This window comes from Oxyura jamaicensis, chromosome 14 (genome assembly GCF_011077185.1).
Source record: "Oxyura jamaicensis isolate SHBP4307 breed ruddy duck chromosome 14, BPBGC_Ojam_1.0, whole genome shotgun sequence".
NCBI lineage: Eukaryota > Metazoa > Chordata > Aves > Anseriformes > Anatidae > Oxyura > Oxyura jamaicensis.
In genome coordinates, this window is record NC_048906.1 from 15,549,863 (window position 1) to 15,566,677 (window position 16,815).

Here is a 16,815-nt window from a genome sequence, read left to right on the forward strand (position 1 = left end):
CGCCCCGCCGCGCCCCCTGGGGGCTGCCGGCGCCGCGCTCAGCCCGGCCCCCGCCCCGCAGCGCCGCCCCCGGTGCCGGGACAGCGCCCGGGACGTGCCGAGCCGCGGGGCCCGCCCAGCGTTCACCTCACGCTGCCCCGCGGCCCTCAGCCCCGGCAGAGCGGGCCGGCCGCGCTCGCCTGGCACTCCGGGTCGGAGAAAGGGACGTGAGTAAACATCACTGCTCCAGGGAGCTCCCAAAGAACCGCAAAGAGCAAAAGAATAAATTTAGCAGTAGCTGAAGCACACCATTACTCAGCAGCAAACGGTTCGAGCCCATCACGCCACCAGCCCCACAAGTTACCTTGAGCCATGGCCTGGATCATCACAAAGCAACATTCCTGCACCTGCAAAAGGCACAGCTCAGGGATCTTGTCTTCAGCAGCCTGGAACGCCCAACGTGCTGCTGAGTCCTTCAGGTAGTGCTGAAAAAGCCCCAGATGCTAGAAAAGGAGGAATGCTCCTGGCAGACCAAGCCAAGATCCCTCCACTTAAACGCCACAAGTCACTAGAAAGCCCATGAACCAACACAACCAACACACCTCAGCTTTTCGTTAAAACAGAGCCTTCACCCTCCTCCTCAGGCAGATGTACACAGCCCTCCCGAGAGCAGAACCAGAATTTAGCCCTATTCGTCCATCTTAGTGCCTCTCTGAGGAGACCACAGTGACCGAAACACTAGCAGATACACTGCAGTTCTACAGTGGCTCCAACTTTCAAGTTGTTTGAGGAGCACGTTTTTTTTTTTTTTGTTTGTTTTTTTAAATGCTAGAATACCAGTTTGAAAGGTTCAGAAACTGTCACAAGAACACTGTGTTACCAAGAAAGGTTTTATTCTTTTTGCCAGTAGCTTTGTTAATTGCACAAAAAAAAATCTTTTTGTTTTGCCATTTAAACATTTTCACACATCCTATTCTGAATGACAAATGTTAATTAAAAACAAGGCAAAAATTAAAAATTCACAACCTTAATTAACTATAGGTTCTATCATTGAGGAAAAGAAACGGCTTTTCTTACAAGCTTTTCACAAGTGTCACATTTTCTCTTTAAAAAGGAGGGAGTCAGAAAAGCAAATGGCTAAAACAGAAATCTTCATAAAAAGGAACTTTACAGAATTGTCAACAATATTAAGACAACATTGACTAGCCAGTTTTATTAGAGCATCTCTCAATCCACACCTTTCCCCCCCCACCCCTTCCCTCCCCCAAACATCAGGCCTAGGAACAGAGTAAGATCCATGTTCAGAGGCTACAGATATAAATAGAAGAATCCAAGTGAGACTATCACAAGTCAACCTCAGACAGCATCTGAAACAGTCCAGTTTCCACCATTTCCATCCTTCCTCCTCATTTCACATCTACTTCAGCTCTGTCTCTGGCCTCCCTGTGACCACAGAGCTGGCTGGGCAGCACTGCACCCTCCACCCATGTACCTATCCAGGCAGAAAGCTGCAGTCAGGCTTTTCCAGGAAAAGTTACAGTGTTCAACCAGTCTGCACCTGCAACTCCCACAGAAAGAGCGATATCCACTTTGAGAAGTGCAGTACTTCTGGAAAACAAGACCTGCAGCACTGAGATGCCTAGGGACCCTTCCGTAAGTATGGTTCTTTGAATTCACTATGAAATATGTGTCATGAGACTTGAGAGCTCCTTTTGTATTCCCACAGCTTCCAGAGGCACCACAAAGCAAAGAAGAGGGAGATCCTTGATTACACTGGCTCAGACCCATTCACCTTCAATCTAGTCCAAGAGACTTTGCTGCACTGAGCTGGAACTGTTCCACTCTCAGTAGAGCATGGGACAGTACCTCCCTTCCCCTCTTCCTTCCAAAACACATCTTACAAGACCTCTGGTCTTATCTCCTGTCCCCAGAACACAACTTCTCCCAGATGCCCTCAATATGTAATTCATAATGTGATTTCTTAACTGCAGCATGTTTAATCAAGGACTTCTGGTGCTAATTGCTGAGTTTTTCTGGATGAGGGAAAGCAAGAGCAGGCTAATGGCTGGTTATCCTGGGTAGTTATATGTGCCTTTAATATGTGTATCTACATGTGGCATGACAGTTGTACTGACAAATACAGATGTGTAACTAATACTGCTCACATACAGCTCTGACAAATGGGCAAAGTGATGTCTAACAGATCTGTTACGAGGAGATGTTTGCCACAGGACATAAAGCATAACACAATATTAGCCTACAAATAACAGTGATAGCAGGAGGTGAAATATTCACTAAAATAACATTTACAACATTAGGAGTTAGATGTCATGTTTCATAACGAGCATCTGATGCTTTCTGTTTCCTAATAAGGTGCCCCTGAACCATATACACGTTGCACAAAGCAGGATTGGTAAGAAATCCTAAGCCACAGGAAAGTTTCCTTAAACAGCCATTAAGTTCCTAGAAAAATAAGATGGTGGGAGGGGCAGATCTCAGGATTTAAGAGAACACGGTCTAATTTGAATGTGCTTTCTTTCCTTACAGAATCCAAACCCAAGGGAGGAGATTGTGCCACTGAGAAGCGATTTTGGCCAATGTTTCTTACTGGCATTTTATTAACTCTCAAATCTAAAATGCAAAAATCCTCCTAAAAGGCTAATACTGAGAATAAAAAAAAAACAACCATGCCCTGTGCATTTTTAGAGACAGGCATCCTTTGGACTCTGGGCTGCTCTGCTACCAATACTGAGATCATCTCTGCTTTTTAGCTTTGGCCTCTGCAGTTCAAGTCCCACATTTTTAAAGTAAAGCTCAGTAGCAACCTTATCCTCCCGCTTTATTTACCAGTCCTTGAAGTTACCTGGCCACAAGCAGAGTCACAAGTACAGGGAAAATTCTCATGCTGTGCTAGTGTTGTACTCAGAGTAGTAACACTAAGAACATGTATGGAGAATCTGACATGTATAAAGATCACTAATCAGTACACAAATTATCCCTGTGAGGTAGGTAATTATCACCCACCTTGAAAGATGGGCAATCAGGCTTATAGATAAAACAACCACGAAGGCCAGAGAGAGAGCATGGAAAGGAACTCAAGATCCTCCATCTCTTGGCTCTCTGATCATTCCTCTCACCCCTTTCAGACTCTCCTTGTGACACTGCTACAATCCAAGATGCCTTCCTAATTACTGACTACTAGGGTATAAAAAAGTAAAGCAAATAGTGAAGCAACATAAACTAAGGCCAGAAGCAACTCCAAGGTTTGTTCCTTCACCAAATAAAATACCTCTGGCCTAGCCTTAAGCTAAATACTTCTCTTGCAGCTTTCTGTGAAAATCTGTGTGAAGCTCCCATGCTGTCTGTGGGATAGGCAGCTGTGATTAGCCTTTTAGGAGGCCACATTTACACTGGTATTCTCATTTTTAGTACAGTTTGTGTTCCCTAAGCTAGAGTTATCTGTGCAGGGGAAGACATGGATGCAATCTGTTCTTCTCAACAGTAGGAAGAACTCCTCCATCAGGGTACTGGGGAGGTGGAAGTTTAAAAAGAATCTCGACGGTGTTGCATGCAACCCCATTACCTTCTGGAACTGCCATTCTCCTCCACAGGAGGTGCTTTGTTCTCAAACAGTGGGTGATAAACAGAAATGCTCCTCACCTTACTTGGGACCAAGGACTTTACAGATACTCACAGGTAGATGGGATGTATGCCACCTGTCCCCTTGATGCAAAAGTCCAACACACACATTATTTCATAGCAAAGGAGAAAAGGGATCATTAGAAACAGCATCTTGGACAAGCGTACAAAGAGGAAAATAAAATCAGCTAAGCAGCAGATTTCTGGCAGAGTTGCCTCAGAGCTTCTGAACAAGCCGCCACTGTTCTGTTCCACGACTTTCAGTGCATGGCATGGATTTTCTAATTAGACTGCAACAATCCGAGCCCCCTCCTCCCCCCCCCCCTTCTGCCACCAGGGGAAGGCTGACCGCAGCAGCTGCCTCCGTGGCAGATCTCAAAGTCTGTGTATAAAAGGAAATGGAGAGACAGAGATGGACTGGTCCAGAGTTAAAACCCAGTATCATAATAATATTAATCAATAATCATAGTATTTAACAGTAAGAATGGTGCAGCCTAGTGGATGTAGGCCCTGTACACTGCAGACATGTCGTTGTCTGATTGGTCCAATGCTTTTGCTCGTTTATAGACCTAGAGAAGAGAAATTAGAAAAGGATCAGTGTCTGCTTTAGTAAGAAAGCTTTCCCTAGAAGAAAAATTACTTGCTGACCACTACAAACCAAAAGACTGAATGTTACTTCAAATAATTACAGCAGCACAGGTCAGAACAAACCAGATTTTGTTTAGACCATCTGTTTTTACTGATGTGATACTGTAAGGGCTTCTACCATTGAATCAAATTCAATTCCATTATTCCATCCTACTCCAAATATATTTCGCTTGCTGCTCCCTTGTCCTAGAGGCCACCACATTCTTAGATTTTTGTCCCTGTTGACAAACGGCTCTAACTCTACCTATTGAAGAAACACTGAGTAACACACATCTGAACAACTCTCACCTCATTGGCAGCAGCTGCCATAGGAGTTGGGTGGTTGACAGAATCGCCCAGTGCAATAGCTAATCTAAGATCCTTCTGTATGTATTTCAGGTAAAAATCAGGTTTAAAGTTTCCTTGCAAGATATCTGTTGAGAGGAATGCATGCAAAATATAAGCACAACAAAAGTAAATCAAGCCTAATGCTAAACTTTCTTTTCCCACGCTGATGACCAAGAACACCGCTTTTAGATGTTCTTCTTCTCTGCTCTCTATCTTCATTAGGCAAATAATGTCACTATCCCCCACTGACAAAGTTAGTTAAGGTTTCTAAGCAGTTGCTCTCCATTTCACTTACTACCCTGCCCCAATGAAATCCTCACTGTCACGTCAAGTCCTAAGCAGGCTGTAAACAACACAAAGCTTGGGCTGTATTCTTAGAATCCCTGGCTATAAAGGATAAGGAACAGAACTCAGTTCTTCACTCCTAGAATACTTAAAATACCTAGAATCCCAGGCTGATGAAGATGGGATGGTTTTCTCCCTTCTGCCGTTAACTGAAATGCTAGTAGGTTATGGGAAATATTCTATAATAAAACAATGTAAGAGAACTTTACTTTGGCACTTCTGGTCCAGGAAGATGCTGGCAAGTTGTCCCTGATTGAGGATATCCAGAAGGGTCTGTTGGGACTGACCAGTCACTTGAGCCAAAGTCAGTCCTTCTGCTATCGTAGCCATGAAGCTGCCTTGGACCATGTTCACAATCAGCATCATCTTGGCAGCATTGCCTACTTCACCTGGGAGTGAGACACACCATTGGGCATTCCTCCACAAGAGATGCAGCAGCCTTTCTCGCCAACCCCACACAGTATAAACACTGCTAGACTCTTCATATTGATCCCAAACACACAACAGATTCCTCTTCCCCTTAAAGACTCTGGAAAACTTAGCCATTTCCCAGGCACTCAAAGGAAGGGGGAGGGGATCATAAATGTATGCTTTAAAAATAAAAAGCAACAACCAGTCTCCAAAATGAACCAGTATTCCAAAAAAAAAAAAAAAAAAAGAAAAGAAAAAGAAAAATTAGGCTGGGGGCTCTGGAATTGGCCAAATTTCAGAAGAACAGGCCAGTTTCCCATACTGCCCATGGAGACAGGAAACACCCAAACCCTCTCACCAATGGTGTACAAAGATAACATATGCCTCTCAGACTCCTTGCTGTACATCCCAGTCCTTGCACTAAGAAACCATGATCAGGCCCTTGGTGTTTCAGTTACCTAGAAAAAAAGAGGTCTTCCCCATTGCTTGGAAACAGCTACTGCAGTCCTCATATAAACCCCTGTCACCAGCTGCCAGGATCACAAGCATCCCATCATTTGATAGCTGCTGATTTCCCGAGACCGGTGCTTCCAAAAAGCGACCACCCCGGGACACTATCACCTGGAAAAAGAATATCCCTGGTTAGCAGCGCATAAACAGTACGCGAGGACGCTGAGTACACAGAACAGCAAACAAGAACATCGTTTAGGGTTTTCCTGTCCCTAAGTAGAGGGCTTTAAAGCACAAATAGCTTAGACACACAAACAGGCCAGGGAAGCACTGTAATGCACCTAACAGAGTGCACTGCACCCTGCAAAGGGTGCCTAAGCACAAAAGTTGCCCTCATACTCAGCAACACTTCCTGCACCCATCATTACTGTGCATATTTTCAGCAGCTGAGCTTGCATGCTTTTACCATGTCAACCTCTGATGGCCAAGAAACAGTGCTAAAGGCACTGTATGAAGCATAGGAATCTCAGGTTATTACTTTATATTTTCGCCGTCTTCCCCAAAGAAAGGCCTCTGACAGATTGCTTCAAGCCCATGTGTTATACACTACTGCATCACCAATGACTGCTTAGAACTTCAGAATTATCTTCACTTCCCACAGTAATGCACACTGATTTAAGGGCTCAGGATAATGATCAAGATGTCAGAGAACAAATCAAAGATGCCATGCCAGAAGTAAAACTCTTCTACATAAATCCTCTCTCAGAACGTTTCTAGAGTGAAACATGAAGACATCATTTTCCCCACAACCAGAACACTTACAATAAGCAGATTATGCATTTTCAATAAGTTGTAAGTACACTTATACCACCAGCCAGCATTTCCTTCTCCAGTTTTCTACAGAATACTATATCTCTACCAAATCTATACCAGACAGGGATCCTAGGGGAACAAAATTCAGTTGGTAGTTTGCATTGGTGCCACCTGACAGTCTTGCCAAACATACGGGCTTTGCTGCTATCGCCAGGCTACATCTCATCCAACTTGTTCACAGGTCAAGGTGTGACAATTTATTCTGTCTCATTTTCTTGGGACTTGAGTCTCCCCTAACAGTTGTCCCAAAATCTTCAGAAACATTGGTATAATCGACAGCTTACAGCCTGGAACAACAAGAACTGCCACAGTGCTGCTGAGTCACAAGTGGTAGAAGTTCAGTCGATATGATTACCTGGGCCAACTCTGTGACTGTATCTGCATCCACGGTAGACATATCCACATAACACTTCCCTGGTCGAATTCCCTGCAACACTCCACTCGGACCAAGTACCAGCTGTGAGGAACAGAAGAGCGGTAAAGCAATAGGGTGTCTGCAAAGAAACTCCAATCCTAAAAGCCCAAGCCAGTCTGACACTGCAATGGTAGTCCACTAGAGGGATATCAATATCTAACCCCCATGGATTATCTGGGGCACGGTTTTGTTGGTAGACTTATTTTTACGTAGCTGCCCTACCCAGCATCTATGAATACCCAGGTTACTGCTGTCAGTAGGAGTCAGAACTAGCATTCAGTGACTGTACGTTCCAGTCTAGCTGGTGGAGAAAAACTAAGAGCTAATCCTTACATCCTTTGCTGCTTTTGGATCTGATACACAGGCAAAGGTGATGTCACAGGTAGAGACAACTTCAGCAGGGGTTCTTCCCAGTCGTGCCCCCTCCTGGATGAACAAATCACACTGCAAAAGTCACAAATCCAAACGTAAGAAAAAATAAGTACAGAGCAAATGAGGTCTCTAGCATTTTGCTGAAACAAACTCTACTGCTGGACCCAACCAAAAAAGAGTCAGGCATATTAACTATTTACAACTGGGTTGTTTGGGTTGTTTTTTGTTGATTCATCTCCCAACACACAAGGGACTCTGCTGCAGCTTTTCTGAAACCACAAGTGAAAATCTTGAAGGGCACAAGAACAGAAGTCTGGTGAAATCATAAGAGGTTGAGTACTGCAGGTTTTAGGAGAGGTAAGAGCAAAAGAATTGGTAAGTGGACATAGCAAAAGGTGTTGCTATGTAAACAGGAATATGCACAGGACTTTAAACAGGAATATGCACAGCCGAGACTGACACAGGTTTTAGTGAGCTGCTGTTTCAAAATCTTAGCTCCTTCCCACCACATCCCCTTATACAGTCCACATTTTGCGGTTTTAAAAATCTTTTAGTCCCTTTCAACAAAGTAGCTAGAGCACCCTCACTGCCTTTGATATTTTACAATATAATCTGTGTACCAACAGATCCCCCAGCTACCCACATTTTCACCTCCGCTACACAGAATAAGTGGCTGAATGTCTGTAGCCACTCAGCTCCATTTCCACTTTGAAGTCAACCCTTCCCATCCTCATTTCGTATTGTGACACAGAACGGCTGCAACAGAACCTTTTGCCACTGCAACATGAACAGCACAATGAATGTGTAGAAGAAGCTGCAGTCAAGCAGAGCACCTCACCACACCACCCCTAGGATCAACTCCCCAGCACCTGGTCTTTTGGTCAATCCCTGAAACATAAGGACTTAGCTATATTCCCAGAACTTTGTAGTCCTCAACAAGGATACAAGCAACCCCATAATTTAATACAAAATAGCAATGTGGTGGGTGACTGTTCACAGCTTCTAGTCCAGAGAGGCCATCAACAAGCACGTAGGAAGGAGTAACAGAGCAAGGTGCCAAGCATATACCTGTGTTTCCTTGGCACCCTCTCCCAAGCACCAGTGACTGGTGACCACGGCCATTAACTACATGTTTAAAAGAGGTAAGTACTAATGCCTACCTGAAGTACGTGCCTACCTACCTTCTCAGCAGTCCGGTTCCACACAGTAACAGTGTGACCCATCTTCAGTAAGTTGGAGACAATGCCGCTTCCCATCAGACCAAGTCCCAGAAATCCTATCCTGAGGGGAAGACAAACATTAATGAAGACAAGGGATTATGTAACAAAACAATTGGTGTGAGCCTCTTGTGGTCTTGGAAGCGATGAAGAGCAAACCCTGGAGCATCACCCGCAAAAAAATCACACTGCAGCCACAGGCAGAACAGGATTTTTAAGCCACATGTTTGAAATGGGCAAATACTGTGCTTTAACAGCAAGCTGGTGTTTGTTTTGCTTACTAAACAACCCTGACAATTTCCAGTAGAAAGTCTTAAGCCTGCTTCAGAAGAGTAGGAAAATATTAAAAGATTAGGAGGCTGGCTTCTTTGGTTTTTAGTTATTATATTTTGTTGCTTGTGCTTTCTGTAGCTAGCTATTGCTATGCTGAAGAGAGAGGATGTGTGAATTAGCAGGTGCTTCTCTAATTTGCTGGTTGTTTTTTTTTTTGAACAAGTTTGCGTGTACAATGGCTGGCTTATGCTGCTGAATGATACATTACTATTTTTATTTCAGTAAAATCCAGCAAGAACTACTGCGCTATGCATCACACCAAGACATACCAGAAACCTAGCCCCTGGTCCACAACTGTGATTGGACAGACAACAAAGGAACTAATAGTCCAGTACAGGTCAACATGAGTGAGACAATCCCTGACAGCAGCTGCCTTTCCCCGCCTTAGCTGGCAAAAGTTTTGCTCCCCCCACATCATGAAAAAGACAATGCACTGAGTTCCATCCCTGCAATTACCCCGCAATCTGAATCGTTATGCAGTCATTGCTGCAAGGATCCTTTTATACATCATGCAGCTAGCTTCACACCAAAACCACAATTCTAGCAGGAAATTCTGAAGCGTTCAGTTACATGGCTGATGTAACTTCAAGATGAAGTCAGCCTCGCAGCTCCAACAGTTAGTTCTTCACAGTTAGCCACCCTACAGTCGCACTGTGGCTTTCACAAGCCACCCGTGCTCTCCCATCTAGTCACACTGTTTTCTGTTAGAGCAAACTAATTTAGACAGGTCAGAGCAAGACACTACAGGCTCCTTAAACAGATCGACCAAGGTCCACCTGTTTTCAAGGCTCTGGAACAGTCATCTTCTTTCTTTCCCAACCCACATCTGAACCACGCTTTCCTGAGAGACTATTTTACCTGAACAGCTTCATTATTATTTTGGTTCCCCTTGAGTACAGTTCAGAAATGATATCCCATTGAGAACGACCCCAACGGCAAAGAGAAAGCTGTGGCCTGCACTCAATTTGAACAGAGCGGAAGTTACAGAACGACACAGGAAGCTCAAGTGAAGCTGCTCTCACTCTAGAAAGGAGAAGGGGGGGGCGTTAGAAGAAACCAGAAGTCTCACATGCTACGTAGCAAAGCTCCTGGGCTGGGAGGACACACCTCCCTCTTCCGCTTGCCTTCTATATACGCAGGATAGCAACTAAACAACCCCAGTCAACTGCACACTACCAGAAAAACTACCTTTTATCCTTCTGCATCATACAGCACTCAGAAATACTGCTTCTTCATGCCCTGCAATATACCCTAAAGAAATAGGGTAACTGCACAAAAGCACTGAACTGCAAATATACCCAGGCCAGACCCTGTTTAGATTTTTTCTACAGTACAGCTCCTGTTTTGTCTCTAGCTGCCTCCCTCCCACCTCCCCCCTTGAGTTTCACGCAAGGACAGAAGAGATCTCTAGTTACAGAGAAATGTTAGGTTTATTTATTCTCACAAGCTGGATATGGCTGCATGTATAAAGTGGGAAGGAGAAAAAGGAAGGGAAATGGCTGAAGTGTGTTGGAGATCTTACTTTTTGTCTGTGGGCGTGATACTGCCATTGACTGCTGTGCTGTCTGCTGCCTGGATGGAGGTGGATCCCGTTTCCTGAAAACAATAAAAAGCACACAGCTCTGGAGGAACTGTACATCCTTATGACAATAAGGAAAATCCATCAAAGCCAAGATTTGTCTCACCTCTTCACAAACCTTCAGCTTCTTTGTGATGGCTTGATAGCACACAGCTGGCTGTAGGAGACAAAGCATTCAGAGGAAGGACAGTGCTGATTTGCTCTGCTGAGTAAACAGACTATATCCTTGCTACAAAGAAAACAGGCAGCTCACCCACACGCCCTCTACAACACAGGAAAACTCTCAGGCTTCCCTCAGTGGGTGAAAATAAAAACAAAAGCCTACTGTAACATACTAAGTCATTCCCCTCCTACCCTACTCCAACAATTCAGACTGTTTTCTGATACAGGGACTACAAACTCCTTTCTGCAGTTCATACGACAGGCTCCCCTAGAGGCAAGGATTCAGGGCATCCCTACTCTCACACTTGAGCCAAAGAAAATAGAGCTCCAGAGCCTGACGCAGAGCACCTTGCCTCATACCTGTGCTCATTATGTCAGTGCAGCTGTGGAAGCCTTTTCATTAAGCTAATACAGCACATGGCTTACAACAAATCGCATGGTGAAGGCTGCCCCTGCCTTGGCTGCTTATTGTCAGCTACTCTTAATCTGTCTCTGCCCAGATCCTCAGCCAGATAAAAAATTTTTTTCCATTTCATTTATCTTCTCTTTTCCTCCAGATTTTAACTGGCTGAAGATAAAATTCTGCAAGACTTCTGACTCTTATGAGATAAATTCACTGTTTTACATGGAGCTTTTCCGGTCACAGGAAAATTCTCCTCCCGCATTAAGTTAATTAACAAGTTCATCCAAATGAAGGAATTGGAAGGACAACTGTCAAAGACAATTAAAAAACTGTTTTTAAACAGAAAAACAGCCTTACCTAGCCCTCATGTTCAATCTGCAGAATTTAATAGAACAAGTCTGCCAAATCCTGGTGCTAGGAAATCTTTAATGACTTAAACTATTTGTTGTCTTTACTGCTAAATCATTCTAAACCTAAATGTTTGGAAGTAATTGAACTACAAGACTGCATGTCAGAATCTCATTGCTACTAGGCCCCAAAGAACAGAATTTCAGAGCTGGTTACACCTGCTCCTTGTACTTAGCCCCTTCATCCCAGCAAAGGGTAGGATGCCAAGTTAGACAGATTAGCAGAATGATCCTGTCTGCCAAATCCTCACCTTCTCTGTCTGGCTCAGCAGGAAGTGATGAAAGTGCGGATCACTGTCCTTCACAGGCTACAAAGAAAAAAAAAAAAAAAAAAACAGACTCAGAAACCTCCCAGAGAGTCACTGAGCAACCACAGCACTATTCCCTTGTTCTCCCAAGCTACATGACAATAACTTAAGGTGTAAAATATTCAATATATAACAGCTGTATATTTTTGCTGTATATTTTATGCTTTTGATTAAGCAGTTTACACTGTTTCATTCCCAAAAGCAAAGCCTCCCCTTTCACAGCTTGACTCCATTCCCTTGGGTCCTACTGCTGGTCACCAGAGAGAACAGATCGGCGCCTACCCCTCCACTCCCCCTTGCAAGGAAGCTGCAGGCCGCGATGAGGTCCCCCCTCAGCCTCCTCTTCTCCAGACTGAACAGGCCCAGTGACCTCAGCTGCTCCTCATATGTCTTCCCCTCCAGGCCTATCACCATCTTCGTTGCCCTCCTCTGGAGGCTCTCCAACAGTTTTACATCCTTTTTGTACTGTGGTGCCCAGAACTGCACACAGTGCTCAAGGTGAGGCCACACCAGCGCAGAGTAGAGCTGGACAATGCCGTGCTTGATGCACCCCAGGACACAGTTGGCCCTCCTGGCTGCCAGGGCACACTGCTGGCTCATATTCAACTTGCTGTCAACCACAACCCCCAGATCCCTCTCTGCAGGGCGGCTCTCCAGCGTCTCATCGCCCAGTCTGTACATATAGCCAGGGTCGCCCCGTCCCAGGTGCAGGACCCGGCACTTGCTCTTGTTAAACTTCATGTGGTTGGTGATCGCCCAGCTCTCCAATCTGTCCAGATCTCTCTGCAAGGCCTTTCCACCCTTGACAGAGGCAATAGCTCCTCCCAAAAAACAAGTATTTTCCAGCTGCCAATACATTTCTTAAAGCAATATTCTGGGAGTTGGCTGGACATTAAACCTAGCAGTCATATGGTGGGCAAACCCATATTAACAGCAACAAGGACTGCAGCCCATGTATTTTATTTGCCCAATGAGCATCCTAAGCACTATTGTAGAATCATGCTCTTCTTATTCTGCCTTACCATTTAATTATTTATGTACAAAATAGAAGGTTTCCAAAAGCTAGTTAAGAGTGAAATTGTAGTAAACAACCCTGTACCACAGCATCCATACAGGGAGAGTCTATCCACGTCTTCTCTTTCAGTTTTGGGAAGCCAGTCACAGAAGTATTTTTGAAACCAGAAGTACAAAAAACATGAGCAATAGATGTGAATTTGCAGATGATTCCACAATGAGTGAAATACCGCTTTTCAACATACTTACTAGTTGCCCAGGAGACTGTCAAGCTTTGTTACAATACACAATGACATAAAGAAAGCGTCTTTTCAGTCCTACAGGAGGAAGGGAAAATCTCTATACCACAGCCAAGACAAGAGGTTCTGGATCATCTTCTACAAGCTCAGTTCCTAGATCGATTACGCTGTAAAGAAAACCTAGAGCTTCTCACCTCACTGACGCTTGGTGGCCATTTAAATCCAGCCACTGTTCCAGTCATCACTCTCTTCACTGTACTTGACTCTGGAATCGTGAGGTCCTGAGAAGATATGAGGAAGATCAGAAAGAGTTTACAACGTGGCTCAGTAGCTGGTAACAGCATGTTGATCTTAAGATCATACACAGTTTTGAAAAGCACTACACACGCTCTTCCATGAAGGGGTAATATTGAAAGCACACAGTATTATCAATGCAGGTGATGTTAAAAAAAAAAAACAAAAACATTAACTGCCAAGAATGGAATTCAACCAGTTACACATGAAGAATGGATTGTCCACAGAAGCTGCACCAGTAATCATTGCACTTGTGTAACCATGCAGTGAGCAGTGAAATGAACACACCTGATCCAGCATTTTCCCCTGGTGGATGCAAAAAGCTAAACAAATGGGTAAAGAGCATCACCACAGTCAAGCAGACCTTTGAACTGTTCTGATCTTCTATTGCCATCAAAACCAAAGAAAGTGGCCTACCTGTTAGCAGAAGCTTCTAAGTGTGTATCTGATACAGTCAAATCTGCTCAAGTTTGCAGAATGCAAGAGACAGGAACTGATATGTGGACTGCTCCCATTCATTAACAGACCCCAATTTGTCATGCCATGATGCTATTAATGCATCATTGTTGTACTGTAAGTTTTAATATATACATTCTTATTTTAAAGATAAAGGTTAAAACATGTCTTTGTGCTATATGAAGAGACTGTGCAAGACTTCTATGTACTGGGTGTTATCTTCCTGAAATGAGGATTCAGAAATGAAACACCCTTCAGGAAAATGCAGTCTATCTTGGTGTCCGCACCAAACCATGAGAGAAGAGCACTTTGCAAAACAGGTTAAGTGCAAGACTGCTGTAAGTAACTCATATTGATACAACTGTTTCAGCCGACAGCAGGGACAATTTAGACTTCAGACTTCAACCTCGAAGCACCGTTTCGGTGTAAGGAACACCTTGCACACCAGAATTCTCTCTTTAGAGACCACACTGCTGCTTCATCTGGCAAAGCATGGGTGAAGACTACTCCGTTAACATATGATCGTGCCGGTCCTTTGAAAATATCCATATACACTTGAAAATGAGAGTACGTGAATGGTCACGTATACTGAAAGAGCATTTCTAGATAGAGCACACCTCAGCAACAACTGGATCCTTGAATTTTGTGCACGCTAAGTGCTCGGAAAACTAGAATTTGGACTGTGAACAAAAAACCCAGATCCCAACATTGCAGTAATTCAGAACAGTAACAAACGTTTTCTCCTTTTAGGACTAATATTTTGGGGAAGTTACGAGCACAAGGCAAGCAGAATACAGGAATTTCAAGTTATTTCACAGGCTGAAAAATAGTGTTATGACAATTTTATAGTGATTTCTCTAATTGTCAGTACATTACTTTTCTGAACTTGTAAAAGTTACTTTGCTAGAGAAACTCACTCACTTTCATGGTCTGTGGCCAAACATTTATCACCTAGCTGGCCACCACTTTGTGACAAGCTGTTTAAACCCACCACACTTGTAATTCCCCAGTAAAAATTCTGGTACCACAATTAAGTCACTCAGCACTCTCTCTGATAACCCCAAAGCAGCTAATACAGTAAGAACCAAGCATGTAGCATGTCAGAACTACCAGAATTCTCACAGCCATCAGTTTTGATCAATTTTGGAATGAACCTAGCTCAAAGACAAAAGCATTTTGCATCAGAAAAAAGGCCAAGGGGCTTATTGTAATTTGGAGATACAATGTGACTGTAGCAGCACTTTGGAAGGAGAAAGTAGGTTCCAATAAAGTGTATTCCTGCATGAGTCACTCTAATTATTAGTAAGAATTCACAGATATGCATCCATTCCTCCCCTCTTCCAATTCCCTCCAAAAGGAGAAACTGATGGTCTCTTCTGCATGGTCTGATTTAACAGAAGCTGGCTCAAGAAAAAAAAAAAAAAAGCCAGTTTCTTTCATCAGCTTCATTTTACTACCAAAACATCAAGACAGAGTTTGCTGTTCAACCTGTTATGGCCAATCCAGTAATAATTTTGGAGATCAAAGACTACCATCTTGAGTTGCATCCTGAGGTGTATTGAAAGCAAAGATTGTGAAGCACAGGAAAACATGATCCCTTTGAAGCACTGGTGAGCAAGCAGGCTGATGCAGGGTGTTATCAGCTGAAGTCTCCCAACAGTCTTCATCTGCAGTCTCCGATGGAACATATGCATTGTAAAAATCCACTGAAATACTTATCCCTTTTGGAAAAGGAAGATCTGGACCTCAACACGGAGTTCCACAATAAAGAAAAAGGCTGGAACTCTAGATGACTGCTGGCTGCTGTTGCTGTCACAACATCCGGATGTAAAAGGGAAGTAACAAGGATGAAAGAACGCTCTTATGCTGGACTTCTGTAATGGAGGAAGGAAATAGATCCTATAGCACAGAAGCTGAAACAAACAGAAATAATTCTGGTGTATTCTCTCCGTGCTACAAAAATTTATTCTTTAAGCCTTTGCCCTTAAGTACAGCTTCATCCTCAGTGCTTACTAAGGGTGTGTTAAGTGACTATAAATCACTTAATCACACAAAGCAGATGAAATGGGACAAGTCAGAAATCAGATGAAGACCCACATCTCCTCTCTAATCCTTCCCACATAAACTGAATTTGAGGGATGGCAAGATGGAAGGTGGAAGCTCAGAAGACAGTTCTCAAAGCCCTCTCCAAGATTTGAATAGAGCCATTTAATCACTGCAATAAATCCAGAGAAAGAATCAACAATGTGCTCGCCAAAGGTATCCGACAACCCATCGGTCTAGAAGAAGCAACATGGAACAGCTTAAACCACCTGATACTGAATTGACTCTTCCTGCTGGCCTGTTATTTAAGGTGCCAGTCATTCCTAGAATCCACCTGCAAAGTCCACAGGGCACTGGCGGACATGCACAACACAAACCTTCTCATCCTTGGGTGGACGCCCCCGCTTTCGGGGGCTCTGATCCTGGGCTCTTTTCAAAGGTGACTTTGATCCTCTCTCTGATGATACAGAAGAAACCCTCTTTTTTCCTTCCCCTGTGCCCTTCTTCAACTTCCCTTCAGACAAGCTGGCTTTGCGTTTCTCTTCACCAGCAGATTGCTTGCCTCTTTCTTCACTGGAATTACGTCGATTCTTCTCTTCACTGGAGTTATGGGAAGATGCCTGAGAGATTACAGAATAGAAGATGGTAAGGAAAGAAGAGAAGAGCTTGAATGACTTTTATGTAAAACCAAGGATGTGAAGAACCCTGTGCTGATTATTATCAGGCAAACCAACATGAAAACTAGGTATTTGTTAGCCCCTTGAAGTCAGTAAGTGAAGTTGCTGGTCAGCTCACCTGCAAAAACACATCAGTTTAAGTAACTGAGTAATAGAACAGGCCACGAAGATTCGCCGGGAGTGCATGCACATATATGCACTTCTACTATACTTAAGACGAGATC

The 16,815-nt window shown here is 43.8% G+C and overlaps 1 protein-coding gene across 1 annotated transcript in view; it reads right to left on the bottom strand.

Moving 5' to 3' along the window:
- Window positions 1-927: 927 nt before the first annotated feature.
- GLYR1 (glyoxylate reductase 1 homolog) overlaps window positions 928-16,815 on the bottom strand; it is a 34,155-nt gene continuing 18,267 nt past the window's right edge. The window contains exons 7-18 of the mRNA XM_035339824.1: window positions 16,292-16,534; window positions 13,316-13,402; window positions 11,812-11,868; window positions 10,695-10,745; window positions 10,532-10,605; window positions 8,641-8,740; window positions 7,421-7,531; window positions 7,028-7,129; window positions 5,808-5,970; window positions 5,148-5,327; window positions 4,555-4,679; window positions 928-4,187 (exon numbers count right to left, since the gene is read on the bottom strand). Coding sequence (XP_035195715.1) covers window positions 4,113-4,187; window positions 4,555-4,679; window positions 5,148-5,327; window positions 5,808-5,970; window positions 7,028-7,129; window positions 7,421-7,531; window positions 8,641-8,740; window positions 10,532-10,605; window positions 10,695-10,745; window positions 11,812-11,868; window positions 13,316-13,402; window positions 16,292-16,534 — 1,368 coding nt within the window. The 3' untranslated portion in view covers window positions 928-4,112. The remainder of the gene's footprint in view (window positions 4,188-4,554; window positions 4,680-5,147; window positions 5,328-5,807; window positions 5,971-7,027; window positions 7,130-7,420; window positions 7,532-8,640; window positions 8,741-10,531; window positions 10,606-10,694; window positions 10,746-11,811; window positions 11,869-13,315; window positions 13,403-16,291; window positions 16,535-16,815) is intronic.